Source organism: Marmota marmota, unplaced genomic scaffold, assembly GCF_001458135.2.
Source record: "Marmota marmota marmota unplaced genomic scaffold, marMar, whole genome shotgun sequence".
Classification (NCBI taxonomy): domain Eukaryota; kingdom Metazoa; phylum Chordata; class Mammalia; order Rodentia; family Sciuridae; genus Marmota; species Marmota marmota.
The window spans coordinates 6,994,488-7,013,001 of record NW_025999982.1 but is presented as its reverse complement, the minus strand read 5'-3'; the positions used below and the strand labels follow the sequence as shown (position 1 = coordinate 7,013,001).

The following is an 18,514-nucleotide window of genomic DNA, read 5'->3' as shown; positions in this document are numbered from 1 at the left end:
CCATATTCTGTCACACTGCAGCCTCTACATTCAGTCACCCATGCGCCAAGAGATGTATGTGTGAGGCTCAGCCTCCCCAGTGGGGACTTGGGTTCTTTGTGGCAGGGTCCCTGGGTTAAATGCCTCTGGCCTGCTCCCTGAGGCAGAGCAGGCAGAAGGCACTGGACACAAGCTCAATATCCTTCATGCAAAAGGTATAGCCAACTGAAACTCTGAGGGCAGTTCTTAAGGTGAAAAAGGCTATCTATCTACCCAACAGAGAAAACATTATTCTTTTTTTTATTATTTTTTAAATTGTCAATGAACCTTTATTTTTTTGTTAATTTATTTATATGTGGTGTTGAGAATCGAATCCTAGGCAAGTGCTCTATCACTGAGCCCCAGCCCCAGCCCAAAATATTATTCTTAACTGAGAAACTTTGAAAATATTTACTTTAAAATCAGGAACAAGATAAGGACCTGCACTATCATCACCTCTATTCAACATGTACTTCAGATCTTAGCCGCTAAAATAAGGCCAGAGGAAAAAATAGGCAAGAATTGGAAATAAACAAAATGGTCATTATTTGCAGATGATGTATTATTTTCATGAGAATCCAAGTCAGCATACAGATGAGTTATTAGAACAAGTGAGAGGGTTCAGCAAGGTTGCTGATACTTACATTTACACACACCAGCAGCAAACACTTAAGAAGTGAATTTAAAGAGTAATTCATTTATAATATTTTAATTGATTACCTAGAAATAAGTCTTACAAGAAAGTGGGCAAGATCTTTATGGAGAACAGTATAAAACTTACTTCAAATCATTAGGGAAATCTTAAATTAATGAAAAACACCTAGCTATTCTATACTTAAGGATAAAAAGAGACATTGTCCTGAAGGAGTCGGTTAGTTCTTCCCACATTAATCAATAAATTCAGTGTAGAGAGAAGATGGGAGGGGAGGGAGGGGGGATAGTANGGGTTTGTTTTTTTTTTTTTTTGTACCAGGAATTGAACACCCAGGGCACTTATCCACTGAGCCACATCCCCAGCCCTTTTTATTTTTTATTTTATTTTGAGACAGGGTCTCTAGGGACTCACTAAGTTGTTAGGCTGGCTTTGAATTTGCTGTCCTCCTGCCTTAGTCTCCCAAGCCACTGGGATTATAGGCATGTGCCATCGTGATCAGTTCTCAAAAATCTTTAGGAGAAAGTCACCATCGTTTTGGGACAGGGAAGATAAACAGACCAATAGAAAAGAGTATAAATGACAGAAGCCAACTTACAAATATATAGACACTTCTTGTATGGTAGAGTGACACTGCAAACCAAGAGGGAAGGCATGGGTTATCAGTAAATGGTACTGAGACAATCAATTATATATACACATGGAAAAATGGAACTAAGCCCCTGATTTTCACCACACACAAAAATAAGTTCCAGGTGGATCAGAGAACCACAGGGAAAGAGCAAAACTCTCTTTTAGAAGGAAATATAGGTGACTATCTTTGTGATTCTAAGATGGGGTAAGATTCCTTACAGAAAAGCATAAAGTAAATTTAGTCTTTGGAAAAGAATGATTTTTTTATCAATTGATAAAAGTTAATTTTATCAATTGACAACATTTATTGATAAGTCTTTTTTATCAATAGGAGATAATAGAATAATTTCAACCCATTAAAATGTAGAACTTCTATGCATAAAGGGCACCATGGAGTGAGTAAAGAAACAGAGACTCAGAGAAGGTACATCCTGGGTTAGTATCTAGAATAATGAGTGCCTGAGATAAACAAGAAAAAGCCAGATAGACAAATAAAAATTCAGCAAAGGATATGAACAATCAAGTCATAGAATAAACCATGAAAAAATGCCTGGGAAAATTAAATTAAAAATTAAATGCAAATTAAAATTGTAATGAGATATTTCACAAACTTCAGAGTAGCGACACTTAATTTCTAAAAATATTAAATACTGGGGAATATGTTAAGCAAAGGAATCTCTTTTACTACTGGGGAGAGGGAAAATTGGTAATGACCACTTTGAAGAGCAACTTTACTACCACCTAGTAAATTTGCAAAAGCAGGTGGTCTTTGATTGGGCCGTTGAACCCCTAGATACATGCCCAAGGGAGATACAGGATGGGTCACAGGTGAGAAAGCCCGTTATAGCAAGGTTTATAAGTCAGAAATAAGTTATCTATTAAAATGATATCAGACAAATAAGCCGTGCTACAACAAAAGAATATGGAATGACTGTTAAAATTAATGATATAGAACTACCTGGTTAATGTGAATCTCACAAAAACATAATGTTGAACCAAAATAAAATGCAGAAGAATATGTATGATGTACTGTTAAAAATACACAAAGCCATGCTGTATATTTTTACAGACACTTAGAAACGTGGTACAAGGATGAGGAAATGAGTGGGACCTCATAAGAGGTCCGGCCAGGGGTTTCCTCTGGTGGGGGTGGCCAGGGGCTGACCTTACAGTCACCAGGGAATGTGACTCTACTTGAAGGCTGGATGCATTCATCACTGAAAGGCTTCATAATAAAAGAGAAGAATATTAGTCCAGTGAATGCATTTATTGAGCACTGACTGTGTGCTCAGCACTGTGCTAGGTGACTTGGGGGCAAAAAGAGGAATACCACATCTCCTGTTCCTGCTGGGCTAGTGTCCTGAAGTCCCTGCCCTCAGAGTTGTCCCCACTCTCAGAAGTCTTCCTGTCCCTGAACCCAGCTCCCCTGATGTACCCAGAGGGAATGGGAGGAACCTGCTCCCCAGCTCCTAGTCTAGGAGGAAGGTCTCGTCTGACAGAGTAGAATTTCTAGTCACCTAAAATCATACTGAATTACTGATTACTGAAGTTACACCCTCTCACTGAAAAGGATGCCCAGGATTTTCCACCCCTGTTAAGGTGAGGGGGGTCATTTTTGCATACATGTGGACATAGTTACCCAGCAGAGATCAGAGTGCGTACACAGTGCTGTCCTGGGTTTTCAACCTCGTGTTCTCCAGAGAGTTCCAGAAAGAAGGGCTTATTGTAAGGCTGCTTTGGCTTAGAGTTCCCCTCCTCTACCTGCAGCAGTGAGCATGAAGGAGCCCCCTCCCAGGGTCTCAGCCCCTTACCTGAAGCTGAGGAGGATGGCGGAGGCGATGACCAGGGCCGAGAAGGAGAGCGCATAGCCCACCGTGTAGATGACGTAAAGGGACAGGAGCTGCTCCTCCGGGGAGCTCTGTGAGCACACGGGGACACGGTGAGGGTGGTGCCGTCCACTGCCCCCTCACTCCTCACACTTCTCTCCAGGGGATAAGGACAGGGAGGGCCCCAAGGCAGACCCCACTGGGGACCCCAGAACCAAGGACGAGAATGACCCATGGAGACGGCTTCAGAGGCCCTGGGAAATTCCAAGGCCCCAGAAGGTGCGACAGGGGGTGCATGAGAGGAGCACAGACAGGCCCCCCAGAAGCCCACCGTGGAGACCCTGCTGCTGGGTCCTGGGCTCAGAACTCCTCCCAAACTCACTTTCTCCCCTCGCTTGGACTCCTCGCACTCCGACAGGTCCCTCCACGGCTGGCTGGAGTTGTCCTTGTGCAGCCAGAGGCCCTCCGCTGTGCAGAACCGGTACACGTGGCCCTGCGGCACTGGGAGAGGAGAGGGTGGCTGAGCCTCCGCCTGGAGACAGGTGGCCTGTCCAGTGCTCAAAGGCCCTTGTCCTTCCCCATCCTGAAGGTCATCCCTGCTCCACTTGTGAGATAGTAGGAGGCTCAGACCTGCCCCCCCCCCCCACACACCTTCATCCCATCCTATAAACCATGATGGCCCCGGGATGGGACAGCAGGTCACTAAGGTGGACTGGTCACCCAGTCCCACCCTCAGCTTCTCCTCTTGGCTACCAGGGGATGCAGTGGGATGAACCCATATCTCTGAGATGAGGTCAGTCCAGCCCAGATCCACGTCCCAGCCCCCAGCATTAAATCACACAGGGGACCCTGCCACAGTCACTTTCTGTAACTTCTGATTTTCTAACTTGGCCCCATTTACCTCTCACACTCTTTGGGGACGTCAGATCCTAAGAAAACTGAAGACCCCGAGGCTCTGAACTGCAGCCCCTACCTCAGGGTGCCCCAGTCTGAGAGGAGACATGTCCCTACCTCAGGGTGCCCCAGTCTGAGGGAAGATAAGGCTCTGTCCTCGAGGAGACCAGTCTAAGAAGACATAGCTCTGTTCTCTGAGGGGAGATACAGCCCAGTCCTCAGGGAGACCCCGTCTGAGGCAGATGTCCCAGTGATGCCCAGTTGAGGGTGGACACAGCTTTCCCCTTAGGAAGTCCCAATCAGTCTGATCCAGGACACAGACTCCCCTTCAAAGACCACCCGATCTAAAGGGAACACAGTCTCCAGGTACAGGTGGACTTTGCCCTTGGACTTACCTTTCAAAGGGGAAGAGTAAGCGTCTACTTCAAGTAACCCCTAGTCATACCTGGGGATGGAAATAGCCCTTGGAGACCTCCTAGTCTGAGAGAGGGGAATGCCCTAGCCCCTGCCCTCAGGTAGCGCCTAGTCTGGGGACGAGGCACAGTCAAGACTCTCACGAGAAAGGAATACCACCAATACAAACCAGCAGAGATGAGAGAGGCCTAGCAGAGCTAGGAGAGGATATCACCTGTGGCCATTCCCATCCCACCTGGGTATCCAGGTGCTAAGAGCATCCCCACAAGCCCCACGGCCCTCCCCCTCCCCCACCCAGGGAGACAGGCTTATGGCCCCGGGTTGGATGTGGGGTGGGGAGAGTGCTTACTTGTGTCTAGGAGAAAACACCTCATTCCTCACCTCCCTGCAGGGGAACCCGAGTCTGGCACCAGGCCAGGGAACAGGTAAGGGACAGAGGAGTTGGCACGGTGATTGAGGAGGGAAGCTGGCTAGGAACACTTTAAAAGATTTTAAATTCTAAAAGACTAGAAGATTTTAAAGATCAGCTTCCTGCGCTGTGTGAGGCAGGCACAGTGAGAGAGAGAGAGAGAGAGAGAGAGAAAGAGAGGAGAAGCCACCAGAGGTCCTGGGTGACAAGTGGCTGGTCAGTGCTCAGGTCGAGAGATCAGCAATAAAATGAGGTTAGTGAACATGCGTGTACCAAGGAGTGTCCCTCAGGGGCTTGGAGGGTGACCTTCTAATCCAGGGGCTCTATTTTACAGATCTTAAGGTTGTTGTCACATGGCAAGGAGATCTTTATCACAGGGTCCAGTTCCTATACCAGAAGGGCCTGTTGACTGGACCTTGTCCTTGTCTTTCCTTCCCTAACGCATCCTGGACTTGCAGCGGTACCCCTTCAGGAGGACCTGTGTTTTATTTATTTGTTTATTTTTTGCAGTGCTGGGGATTGAACCCAGGACCTCTCACATGCTTGGCAAGTGCTCTACCACCGAGCCACCTCCCCAGCAGAACCTGCATTTTAAAAGAGACTTCACCTGGGAGAGAAATGAGAACCCAAAATCTAATGGTAGAACTTCTGGCAGTGGGATGAGCACAGGGGACCCCTCTAATGCATTGATGAACAAAATCAGGCACATGTAAACCCAGAGAAGGGGAGGTGCATGGTCTGATTTTAGTAACTTGAAGGGCTCCTCTCAGTCCCCATATGCCTCTTCTATCTGCTGCGGGATGCCTGAAATCCTTTCCTGGGGGTCAAGTCATCAGATAGGCAGCAAGACCAGTCTTTGGCTATAGATACCTCGAAGAGCAGTAACGGGGACCTGAGCGGACTTCATGGGCAGTGAGCAGGTGTCAGAGCCTGCTCTGCAGCTGGGCATCCACAGAATCAGTTTCTGAACACCTGCTGCGTGCCTGACACCTGTGCAGGTAGGCATCGTCAATCCTATTTTACACATGAAGAAACAGCCTCCGAGAAGCCAGGTGACTTGCTTGAGATCAGGCGGTTAGAAGTAGCAGAGTCAGGCTTCTAGCTCTCTGCCTTCAGAGGACAGAAGTTAGCAGCCAGACTTGCTGCTAACAGTCAACCATGTCAACATGTGCCAACTGGTCTCTTTGCCATTGTGGCCCCGGGGGAGCTGCACTCCTCCTGCCCCCTGTTCAGGGCCAGCTGGGGGGTTGGGGAAGCGGTGTGCGCACAGATGTGTACATTCTTGTCACAGAGTCAAGGAGCACCGTGTCACTGAGAAGCTCAGTCAGCCTGTGCAAGTGCATCTGTCAGTTATCCTTCATTAGCATCAAATGTGAAAAGCCAGGGCTGGTTCCTGGCCAAGCCATGGTCCCCAGGCGCCCGTCCTGGCTGGAGGTGGGCTGGGTTGGACCCGGACCTGCTTATGGGCCCAGCTTTATCTGGCCTGGGAGGAGCTGGTCAATCACAGCCAGGGGCTTGGCTCCATCTTGTCAACACAAGGAGCTGCATGCCAGGAGGCTCAGGGATATTTCATTAAGTCAGACCCTGGTCTGGAAATAAAACCCCCAATTAAACACTTCCTCTCCTGGAAACTGTCGCGGCACCTGTTATAGAGCTAACAGCCACCTGTCCGTGAGGATGTGGGTACTCAGGGCTGTGGAGAGCAGCTCATGAATCCATTAGCTCCTGCACCCTGGCAGCAGAGGCAGCCATCAAGGGCCACTGGGTCCATTGTACAGATGGGGATGATGAGACTCAGAGAGGCAAGGAACAGGCCCTTCCCAAACTGGTGGGAAAGGTAGCCTGGAGCATCAGGGCTCAGGAGAAGGAGCCCAGGTTCCCAACTCCACGGACACAAGATCAAATCCTGGTTCTTCCCTCAACCAGCTGTGGGCCCTTGGGGTCTCAGTTTCCTCATTTGTAAAATGGGAAGCAAAATGACTTTCCCAGGAGATGAAACAGTGAAGGCCCTGGTGCGTAGCAGACCTTTAACACTGGCTGAGCCCGTGGTCCCCAGGAGCCCATTCTGGCTGGAGGTGGGCTGGGTCTGGACATGGTGGAGACTCTGCTGCCACTCAGCCCTTCGCTGAGGCCAGGGAAGGGTCTGATGACTCTTTAGCCAGGGCACCTCTGGGGCCCAGCTCGTGCCTCAGTCTCCCCTTGGCAACCGCAGCCTGCCGTAAAAGCTCCTGGGCTCGACATTACTCAGGGGAGGCACCTGCCAGAGTTTCTAAGAACTGTGAATGATAGGCTATTTTAAAAGCATTTTATGACTCTCATATAATTAGAACTAAGCTAACAAACAGGTAGAAATCAGGAGAGGGGCAGCTAATGAGGCTGGAATGATTTGTGGGTGAACGAGGCTGTTGCAGGGCCCTGGGGCAGCGATGGGCTCTCTGGAGCTCACGATCCTGTGTGCACGCGGCACTTCCCCCCAACACCGCCCTCCTCTCCCTTCTGCTCCCGCCCTCTGCACCTTCCTGAGTCCGGGTTCTCAATCGGGAAGGTCAGAATTCAAGACCCGGCTGGCTCCTCTGGGACATTGTGCAGCTCTGAGACCTGGACCCATGTCCACAGTGCTGCCTGAATGTCCTCCCTCTGTGAGGGGCCCTTCCTTCTCCTTTCTGCACCTGCCTATTCTGCCAGGCCTGGCCTGGATGTCACCTGTCCCTGGGAGTCTTCCCTATACCATACAGGAGGCACCACCTCCCTCAGCACCACTGCCTGGGCGGCTGGGCTGACCCCTTCAGCCTCGTGGTGAAGTCCTCCTTCTCTCTAGCACGCTCACACACCCTTGAAGGTCTTATGGGATCCTCACAAAGGTCTTTGGTCATTGTTTGGAATCGAATTCTTTCTCAAATTGCCCACTCCTCTGCCTTGCTCCCTGCCCAGAGGGCTGACCCCTGGGCCAGGGTCACTAGGCTCCTGGCCCTCTGCTGAGTCTGGCCAGTGGGAGGCAGGGACAGAAGGAGGACAGCAGCCCCTCCCTGCTTGTTCTGAAGTTCTGGCAGTGGCTTCTCCCCTCTGCAGACACAGACCTGCTGGTGGCTTTCCCCAGCTATCAGGAGGACCCCAGCCCCACTCCTGCCCCTTGCTGCTCAGGTCTAGGGGAGCTAAAGCTTTCCACGTTTTTAGTTCTGGGAGCTTCATATATGCCTTACTGGTCCCTTGGCCCTGCCCAGCCTGTGTGAGGGACTCTGCCATTAAATCCACTCTTAACTCCTTGCAGGGCATGCTTTCTGCCCGGCCTCCGCCCGAGACAATGTCTTCCTTCTCCCCAACCTCGGCTCACACTGTGAAGTTTCTTATTGGCTGCCAAGAAAGCTCCAGAACTGCCCCCTTCCCACTCCCATATGCCCCAGGCGGGGGGTCAGGCAGCCTCGGGTGCCAGCATCTGATGGGGAAGCACCAGGCCAGAGACAGCAATTATGTTTTGGGAGCCTGGTGGGTGTCTCTGCGGGTCCCTAACTCAGGGAGAGGAGGCAGAGCTGGTGATTCCGAGTGTCAAAAAAGGGAGTAAATTAGCCTGGCGACGGGGGAGGGGGAGGAGGCTGGCAGGGGGCCTGTGCACAGGCCGTTATCTTCATGGAGAAAGCAATAAAACCGTGTTCGCTCATAAACGGGCACCACCAGGACCTATTTCCTGCTCAAATAAAATTAAAGGTGATGGATGGAGCCGCGAGCAGCAGGCAGAGCTGGGGGCGCTTAGTGCTGAGTGATGGGCCTGGTCCCGCGCCTGGCTCCCTGGGGTCTAGCGGCCCAGCCAAGGCTGGCCGAGCAGCAGTCCCAAATCTTCGAGAGACAGGGAACACGTGTGCGATGTGGGAGGTCAGGAAGGTATGCGGAGAGGGTGAGAAAAATTGATAGCCACGGTTTTTTCAAGGACCTTCAGTGTTCCCCACAGCTACGCCGCCTGCTCTATCCCACCTCCAGGGCGAGCAAACCCAGGCCCAGGGGCCTGGGAACCTGCTCTGCCCACACAGCTAGTCAGGCCGAGCTGGGGGACTGCAGGGCCCATAGGAAGAGGGTGGGACGCTCACTGCCCTCCCTGGGGTGTGCCCAGACAGCACACGTCCCCAGTGAAAGCCTGGCGTAGCAGCTGAACCCAGCGACTGTAAACCAGCCTCCAGGACTGATTCCTGGGTCCACGGCTCCTTAGCTGTGTGGGCTTAGAAAAGCCACTGAGCATCTCTGTGTCTCAGTTTCCTTATCTGGAAATAACTGGGTGATCAGAGTTCTTGCCTCAGAGAGTTGTTGTGAGGACAGAAGAAGCTCGTGTAGGTCAAGTGTAAAGAGGCCATGGTGAAGAGGACCATGTGAATCCAGGTCCTCCCCAGGTGCCTGCCTCTTCCCCAGCCCTGTCTCCTCCGTGCACCTCTGTGCACCTCAGGCTGGGGGGTGCAGCCTTCTTAGGAGACCCGCCTGGCCTTCCTCTGATCTCAGAGACTCTTGGGCTGAGGTGAGGCTTACATCAGGCCCCGCCAGGCCGCCTCCTCCAGGAAGTCCCTGGCACCCCACGGCTGGACTTCTCGCTCACTCAGGCCTTCTGGGACACAAGGGTAAGGGCAAGGACAAGATCAAATCCAGGCTCTGCCATTCACTGCCTCATTTGGAACGTGTGACTGAAACTTCCTGGGGCCTTCGTTTCCTCATCTAGACCAGCATAACCACAGGGTGGCCATAAAGACTAAACAAACGTCCCTCTTTTACCACAGGACTTGGCACATAGTAGGTATTCAATAAACACGAGCTATTATGATGATGATGATAAGAGCCTCTTCTCCTGTTATGAAGCCCATGGAGACCAACTCCTGCATCCCATGGTGCCCCAGCACAGGAGGCTGGGATAGAGAGGTGACAGGAGAGGACATATTAATTACCCCCCTAGTCAAGTGTCCCCAGCAGCCTCTGTAGGTCTCTGTACCCAGTGACCCTCCCACCTACCCAGCTGCACCTTTCCCAGTTCAGAATCTCCCCTGCAGCAGGAATGAGCTGGGGAAGGCCTGAGGGGCCACCCACCGACACCCTGCTCACTGCTCCCCGTGAGCCTTTGAAGAGTCAGGACGTGGACAGGTGCCCCGTCCAGGTATGAGCCACCTACACACACACACACACACACACACACACACACAGGTGCGGCAGAGCAATGACACCTGGGTGTCCCCCCACCCCCTAGCGTCTGTGCCCACTTGGTCCTGTCCCTGACTACTAGATTGGAGGGGTCACATTTTGGTCTTAAGTCAGACCCCATACAGGCCCAGGCTGTACTTCAGACCACCCTGATACCAGCCACTGCTGACCATCCCACCCCTTCCCAGCTCTGGAGAGGCAGGAAGACCACTTACTAGGAGGCCTAAAGACGTGCGAGGGCTGCATCTCAGAGGAGAGGAAGCAGCGCCCTTTCCTGGCCTCCTGGATGCAGGGAGGGGAAAGACTCACCACTGCTGGCCCAAGGCAGGTACCAGGGGCAGCTGACATTCACAAAGGAACCTGGGGGCCCGTCTGGCCAGCAAGCATAGTCATCAAAGGTCCGGTTGCAGAAGAGGCCTGCAGACAGAGCGGATCATCTTAGAGTCCTTGCCAGTGTGGAGCCAGGGAGCATCCCCGCCTCTCCCCAGCATGGAGGCCACACTCCACTGACCTCTGCTGAGTGCTTACTGTATGCCAAGCACTTTTCCCACATTGCAGGAACAAGCTGCTTGAGCAAGTGACTTGGTCCCTGTTTCCTCTCTGTAAAGGGAGGTACCCCCCACCCCGTGGGACCTTGTGGGGGAGAAGACTGTATGTACATACATGGACATAGTAAGTGCACAGTAAACAATCCCTAAAGGCCTACTTTAGGTTACTCATCACAGATCAGAGATAAACAGTAGCTTATGAGGCTGAGAAAACCTTTCTCAAGTGACCTTGTGATAATTACAGTCAGGATCTGATCCCAGGACCGTATGACTGTAATACTGTGCTCTTTAAACCACCTTACAAACTCCGGCAATATTCACTCTTGTAAATGTGCTTGTTGGACTTTTAGTCTCTGCACAGGTCAGCAGGGGCCGAGGAGGACATGAAATGGAAAGGCCAGGTCCCTGCTCTGAGAGGCTCCAGCTGGGGGTGGAAAGGATGGATAAGCCCCCCAAAGCCGAGCACAGGCCACTGGGTAGACAACAGAGATTCCTGGGGGAAGGAGAGCTTGACCTGGAAGAACCTGTGGTTCTAGGTAGGGGACAGGGACAGAGAGGCATTCAGGAGAGGGGACAGCTTGACAAAGGGCTGGGGGCACAGTGCAGCTGTGACGTCCCAGAGAAGCAAATGACACCCAAACACGAACGTGGGCTCCATCACCACTTTCCGAGCGATGGCTGGGGGAGAGGGTGAGGATGAGGCCCCACCTGGACCTACCTGTGGCCGGAGGTGGAGCCTCCGTCAAGAAGCGCTGGCACTGGCGACGGTACTCTCGCCATTTCTGCACCGTCTCAGAGAGGGACACGGTGGCGCCCTGGAGGGGAAAGGGCAGAAATGGGGACCTGTGGGCCCAGCCAGCCCCTCTTCTGCCTTCTCACCCCCACCCTCTTGGTTTTTTGATCTCTAGGGATCTTAGACACCCCAACCCCCCCAGGCAGGCAAGGGCCCCCTCTGAAAGGGAGAATGAGTGGAGCCTTCTGCACCCGCACCCTTCCCGGGCGGCGGGGAGCCTGATGCAAAGGTAGTAGGTAGTTTCAGGGGATGGGTGGGTGAAGGGGGAGCAGAGCATGTGTGACTCATTCATGCCTTCGTGCCCTGGTCTAGGAGAGGACTTCCTGAGGGCCAGGGCTGCCTTATTGCCGGGGCCTCCCACCTCCCCATGCCTCCTCAGCCTGCCTAAGTGAACCCAGCACCTCAGGAAGCAGAGCTAAGGATCAGACCTGGAGCTCCCCAGCTGGGTGACTGTGCTCAAGGACTAAGGGTGTAGGGTGCAGCCACACCTGGTACTACAGACAGAGCCAGATTAGTACTCCTCCGGCAAAACCCAACCACTGACCGAGGAAGGCTACAGGCCCACCAGTGCCACCCTCTAACATGACACAGATCCATTACTCAGCCCAGCTCTACCCACCAGGAGGAAAAGCCACCCTAAGAGGTCATGGTGGAAGGGGTCAAGAAGGTTCCAGAACACTGAAGTCACACCTGCGATGGGAGGGGCCCTCCTTGTGAGTGGGGGATATGAATCTCAATTTTCACCTAAAGGAACACACAGCACCAACCAAACAGCCCCACTCCCCCAGGCACCACCCTCTGCCCGTTTATTGTTGTTGTTGGTGGTGGTGGTGGTGTGGGTGTGTGGGTGTTTGCGTGCGTGCATGCGTGCGTGCGTGTGTGTGTGTGTGTGGGTGTGTATGCAATGCCTTTGGGTTGGGTGCTTTATCATTTCATTTTTTTTTCCTGAACAGCCTTAAAGATTATAAATATTCCTTATTGTGAGGCTGTAGTTGCCAAAATAACCGGAGAGCCCCTTGTATAAAGTTTAGGGTCTATACATAATTTAAAACAAAATTTCACTTTTTGAAATCACAGAGATGTACACGTGGGCTGAAATTAAAGCATTTCAGAAGCTGGTGTCCCTGACTCGCCCGCAGCACCCTAAGCACACACCAGACCTGGTGCCAGGTGGTCCTGCCCTGTGGGGTGAGCTGAGCTGTGTTAAAGACATCTCTCCAAAGTCCCAGGTGCCAACCTGAGCTTCCCTAGCCACACGGAAAGCTCCAGAGGGGAGTCAGGCTTGCTCTGAGCAGTGAGTGAGCTAAGGCTGGCGGGTGGGGGACTGCCCTGGAGAACAGGGCTCTTCTGAGGGTAAAGATCAGCTTATTTGTTGGAGGTGAAGGAAGAAAAGGAAATCAAATGTACCAACAGTAAACATGGTGGTGTGATTTTTAGCGTGATTTCAGCTGAGGGGGTGGCAAGGTTTTCCTGAGAATCAGTCCAGGGGACAAAGCCACCTGTCCACTTCCTTTCCCATCTCCCTGCTCCCTCTTCCTCTGGGAGAACTCCCCCTTAACTTCTGTTTCCAATAGGAAGACAGCAGGAAGCAGGGTCACTGGGGACAGGAACAGGGCAGAAGGTGTGTCTAGGCGGGGAGTGAGAAGGAGGCCTGAAGAACCCAGCACCTTCCAGCAGGACAGCAGGGGAGGGCCAGCCTGGCAACCCACACCCAGGTGGCTCCAACAGAAGTGTCCTTCTCACCTATTCTGAGCAAAGTATGGATGTGAAATATCTTCATCTGCCCCTCAGACTGGGGCTCCCTGAGGGGGGGGCGCATGTCCCTCAAACTGGGACTCCTTGAGCACAGGGCTGTACCCCCTCAGACTGGGGAGTCCCTGAGGAAGAGGCTACATGTCTCTCAGACTGGAGCTCTCTAAGGACAGGCTGTCTCCTCAGACTGGGGTTCCCTGAGGGCAGGCTATGTCTCCCCCTCTGTTGTGGGGCTCCCTGATGATCAGGGTGTCCTGCTCTTTCCCTGAGCCTGCTCAGGATCTCCAGATGCCTGCCAGCCCCTACCCCACCCCTGCCTACATATACTCATCACCAACTATGGAGAGTTTGGCCTTTTCCACAGCTTCATGGGACACCCTGGGTGTGCCAGGTTTTAAGTAGTGGTGGGCGAAGGGGACATAGAGCATATAAAGATGGCCCTAAGAGCCCTGACTGCAGAGGGTCCAAGGGCTGCTTGGGGTGGGGGTCAAATGCTTTGCAGGACAAGTGACATGACCAAGAATGCTAGAAGTGCTTGGCATGGTTGTCAGGTGGTTCTAAATACTGGAGGTGGGGGTACACTGAAGGGAGGGTGGGGTGGCTGTTAGCAATGAGGGTGGCATGTCAGCAGGGCATGGCGGGGACAAAGCACAGAGGGAGGAACATTGGTGCTCTGGTGAGCTGGGAAAGCTGTGGGTGAGTGCTCAGCCGGGGCGGGGAGAGAATGGAGGGACAGGTGCAAGGCTCTGCCCTGGGACAAGAGCAGGTAAGTGAGGCTGGGGCCAATAAGTGCCACAGGTCGAGGTGCCCAGGTGACACAGTGGAGGGGGAACCGTCCTAGGTTTGGGCTCAGATGTGGGCCTGATCCTGGCTCTCCCTCCCATAAATTTGGTCTGTGACCTTGTGCAAGTTTAACTTCTGGCTTCAGCTTCCACATGTGCCAAGTGGGATGGTAAGAACCGCCGCCCCACAGGATCCTCGTGAGGACCCAGTCAATGCTTGGAGTGGCCCCTGCGTGTGGAGGAGGCTCAGTCAATGGCATGTCCTCAGGATTCTGCTGCTCGGGGGAAACCGCCAAGTGGAATAGGCAGGTCTGGCTTCCTGGACTTGGGGGCCTCATTCCTCCTTTCCTTCTAGAATCAGCAAACTCCCAGAAAGATGAAACTAATAGATTTTCATGCCCAAAGACCAGTTATTCTGCTTAATTAGTGACAGCTTCCAGCAGCAAACGTGGCCAATGGTTAAGTGAAGCGGGGAAGGCTTGGGGCTCCCTGCCCTGTCGGGGACGGGGTAGGTCCTGCCCATATCTTCCCCCTACTTCCTCCTCCTGCCACCTGAGTCCCTGCTCCAAGTCTGCTGAGATGTCTGGAGGGTGAGGAGGACACAGTGGCAGGTGTCCCTGTCCCTCATAGCTCTGGCACAAGAACAGGGCAGCAGTGGGGACCTAAGGGGACACAGTAAGGGCAGGTGGGCAGATTTTAGAATCAGGACTTCCAGGTTGCTTGGAATCCCTCTGAGGGGGTGACAGGGCTGGAGGTGACAATAAGGAGGGGCATCCCCTCAGGTTCAGGAGTTTGGGGAGGAAGCAGGAGACAGGAAAGGGAATGTCAGAGGGAGTGGTGTGGCCTGTGGGAATGAGCACAGGAAGTGTCACAAGTCCTTGGTTTATATCCTAGCTCTGTCCATTAACGTATGGTGCATTTTATCTTTTGGGGCCTCCACTTCCTCACCTGGACAGTGGCATTTGCTCCTGTTCAGAGTGACTGCATACAGATAGATGGAAACCTTCGGGAGGTGTCAAGCCTAGAGCCAGCGGGCAGCATTTGCAGGAAGAAGGGCAGAAGGAAGGACATGGGAGGGGTGGGACCCTCAGGTGACAGGCTTCCCAAGGCCTGGGACTGTCCCCCTCTCTAAATCTGGCTGCAATGGGAAAGGGCCTCCTACTTCTGTGTGTGAATATGTGAACCAGGTTCTTTCCCTTTCTGGAAACTTTCTGAGTTGAAGAAAAGGAGAGAGAGAACACAGCCTCTCTGGGCCACTGGATGGGCCATAGGAGGGAGGGAGGGCCTCTCAGAAGGAGCATCGAGGGCTCCAGACAAATATCTGGAAGGCTCCAAGTAGACCCTTTGGTCTCCCTGGCCTCTCCCTCAGGACCCTGTCCTTCCTACCTGCCACCTCCCAGAGCCCCAAGTCATGCCTTCCATCATGGCCCTGCAGGGTGAGGCTGCCAGAGCCCTCTCTCTTTATCCCCCCTCCCATTTTTTTTCTTTAAGGAATTTCGATGTCTGAACAGCAGGTCAGGGAGAGGTGAACAGCACACACCTTCTCACAAGCTCAGGAACCCTGGCACGGATAAATGGTCACATGCATTATCACACACACCCTCAAGGACATGCCTAACGCTGAGACTGTGAAATGGGGTCATTCCCTCCACACATACAATCACACACAGACTGCCAGGCATACTCACATGCTGAGACACTGCCCCCAACACACACTTTCACCCAGACACACATACAAACCCCATGCCTCTGGACTCATACACTTGACTCACACTGTCGCAAACATAGACACTGCCACATGTACACACTCCCCCCCTTCTCTCTCTCTCTCTCTCTCTCTCTCTCTCTCTCTCTCACACACACACACACACACACAAACACATACCAGCAGGATGTCACACATATACTTTCCAAGATGTCATGTCACACATATACTTTCCAAGATGTCACACATACTCAGAGACCCTCCCACAGACAAAGTATCAAATAAGGGTCACCAAGACACATGTTGGGCACCCAGTTACATGCTAAGATGTTGCTACACACACAGTGACTCCTGTCCAGGCAGATGGTCACACACAGGGTCATGTACAGATGCCCAGGGAAATGGGGTTCATCCGCCTGCCCCCTCCTCCCCCATCTGTCTCTCTGTAGCCACCTCTATCCCACACCCCTCTCTGTGTCTCACACACGTAGGTGCAGATGCACACGCAGGAATTGGCCCTGCAGGCTACAGGGAAGGAGGGGCCCACTTTTCCTTAGAGGAAGGCACTGGAGGCAGGAGGTGGTTTCTGACCCCTCACTGGGTCTATATCCAGGAGGAAGCCTCGCTCAAGGCAAAGTCCACACTGACCAAGGCACAGCTCTGGACCCTGTCTGCCTTTTACGAGAGTGCAGAACCCCCTCTCTAGGTCCTGTTCTTAGCTCTGGGAACACTTCCAGGTTCCAGAAGACAAACAGACCAATACTCTCAGGTGACTAAAGCAGCCATTTCAGGGTGCTAATCCTCTCACTGACCTTATGTGATAGATCTTGTCATTCTTACTTACAGATGAGGACACTGAGGTTTAAGATGGTCCAGTATCCTACTCAAGACCAGTATCCTACCCCACCAGCTAGTAGTAGACCTCATATTTGAACCCAGTTCTGTCTGGTTTTAATTTGGGTGTTAAAGGCACTCCTGTCTTCTCAGAGACCAGTCTTCTGCCGAAAGTCTTGGGGAGGTAAGGAACAGGGGAGGGGAGTGGTCCTTCCCAGCAATAGTGAAGGAGTGACCTAGGTCACCTTTATCAGAAGTGGACTCAGCCATCCCCTATCTATAGGCAAGTGGCCTCCAGCCTCAGCAGACATGACAGTGGCTCACTTAATTCTCCCCACAGTCCTGCCCCTAGGAGGAGGGGACCAGGCCCCACCCCCTTTTCCTTCTGTGCTTCTAAAGTGCAGGGCCACCTTATATAGGGACCCTCTTTTTCTGAGTTTTTGTCCCTCCATCAGTGATGTAAGGGAGTAACTCTAGTCTTACTGACCTCCTAGACAGAAAACAAAATGCAAAGTTCACTTTTTTAGAGTCTTATATGCGTGTATGAGGTTTTGTCACAATTACTGCAGTCTAACCTCAAAGCTGCCTGTCAGTCACATCTCTGTTGCCCACAAGGAGAGCATCCCCCCAAAGCTCCACCCTCTCTGCTCAGTGCCTGGTGACTCCTGTCCGTCTCTGCTACCCCAGTCCTGTTATGGTCCAGGGCTGAGGAGTGAGGGGGAATCAGAGGAAAGGGCAGGTTCAGGGAGCCTGTTACCTCTGCGAAAAGGGGCTGGGAAGAAGACACACAGTCCATAGAAGTTTTCTTTCTTTTTCTTTTTCTTTTTTTTTTTTTTCATCCAAACCAGATCTGCAAACTTGGCCTGCAGCAGGATGGGACCAGGACGAACAGCCTCCCACCCCATCCCTTCCCAGCCCATAAGATGAGCGAGAACAGGTAGTGAGTCTGCAGTCCTGGCATGGAAAGATCCTGACTTCACCAGGAAAGCCACAGCCTGACTGGGAAGTCCTGAGGAAAGCACCATGGAAAGAGAGAGGGATTCTCCTGGGACCAGGGGTAGTAACTGGCTCTTGGAAATAAGGAGAGGGAGAGAATGAGTCTGGAAAAGGATTTAGGGGCTGAAAAGGTGCTGGCACCCTAGCTTAGAGGCATATCTGTCCACATCTGGATTCTGAGTCAGCAGTGGCATCTGCTCTCACTAAGGCAGCCTTTCTCCTATTCTGGGACAAATTTCAAGACCAATACAGGTCCACCCCAAAGATCTCAGTTCTTTAGGTCTGGGGTTAGGAGCCACCCAAGCCTGCTCAAGCATGTCCCAGTATCTTTGGACAGCTGTCCTCTCCAAAGGCAGTTAATACCTCCTCTGGCTGGGGTCTGGGGCAGGGAGGGCAGAGAGGGCAAGGAGAGCCAGAGAGGGGGCTACAAGGGTCCACCTGTGTCCTGCTCTCCTGTAACAGCAATGAGGCCAGGGTGTTTCTGCGTGGCCCAGTATGCAATCTGGCATGGGCTGTCAATCAGGGGGATCAGAATGGGTGTCAGCAGAGTATGTGTGCTGGGGGGCGCTGAGTGTTTCTGGAGGACCACTGAGGCTTCTGTTTGCTGCAGGGGCTAAGGGAGGAGGTGGCACTCAAGTCCCATCTGGGAGGTCACCTGGAAGGACGAGTTACCACCACAGGGTCCCTGGGGCTATGAGTCAAAGGCTGTCCTGTGGGTCTGATGCCAGAGTGAACAAGCTGGGTCTCCATACCTGGCCTTCTCAGCCCTCTCGGAGCCCTCTGTTTTTAACCGGAGGACGAGGACGCAAGTATAGGGGGACGCACCGCAGGCCAGGGGTCCAGTGTATGGGGGTGCGGGTGATCAGCAGTGAGAACTGGGCTGTGACAGAGCCGCGGGCATGGGCTGAGGAGGAGAAGGAGTTCCGAAAGTGGTTTGGGAAGGACAAGGATGCGGCGCAGTAGTCAGCGCAGGGAGGCCAGGACAGCTGGTGCCCTGGCAGAGGGGCCCTGGCGGCGAGGAAGTGGGCGCCTCACCGGCGTGGGGGGATTGTTCCCTGTCCAGGCTCCACCTGGGCCACACAACTCTCC

The 18,514-nt window shown here is 52.7% G+C and overlaps 1 protein-coding gene across 1 annotated transcript in view; it reads right to left on the bottom strand.

Moving 5' to 3' along the window:
• The window catches only part of Glp1r (glucagon like peptide 1 receptor), a 32,460-nt gene that overhangs the window by 13,708 nt on the left and 238 nt on the right, over positions 1-18,514 (bottom strand). The window contains 4 exon segments of the mRNA XM_048805238.1: positions 3,115-3,221; positions 3,512-3,630; positions 10,325-10,432; positions 11,282-11,382. Coding sequence (XP_048661195.1) covers positions 3,115-3,221; positions 3,512-3,630; positions 10,325-10,432; positions 11,282-11,382 — 435 coding nt within the window.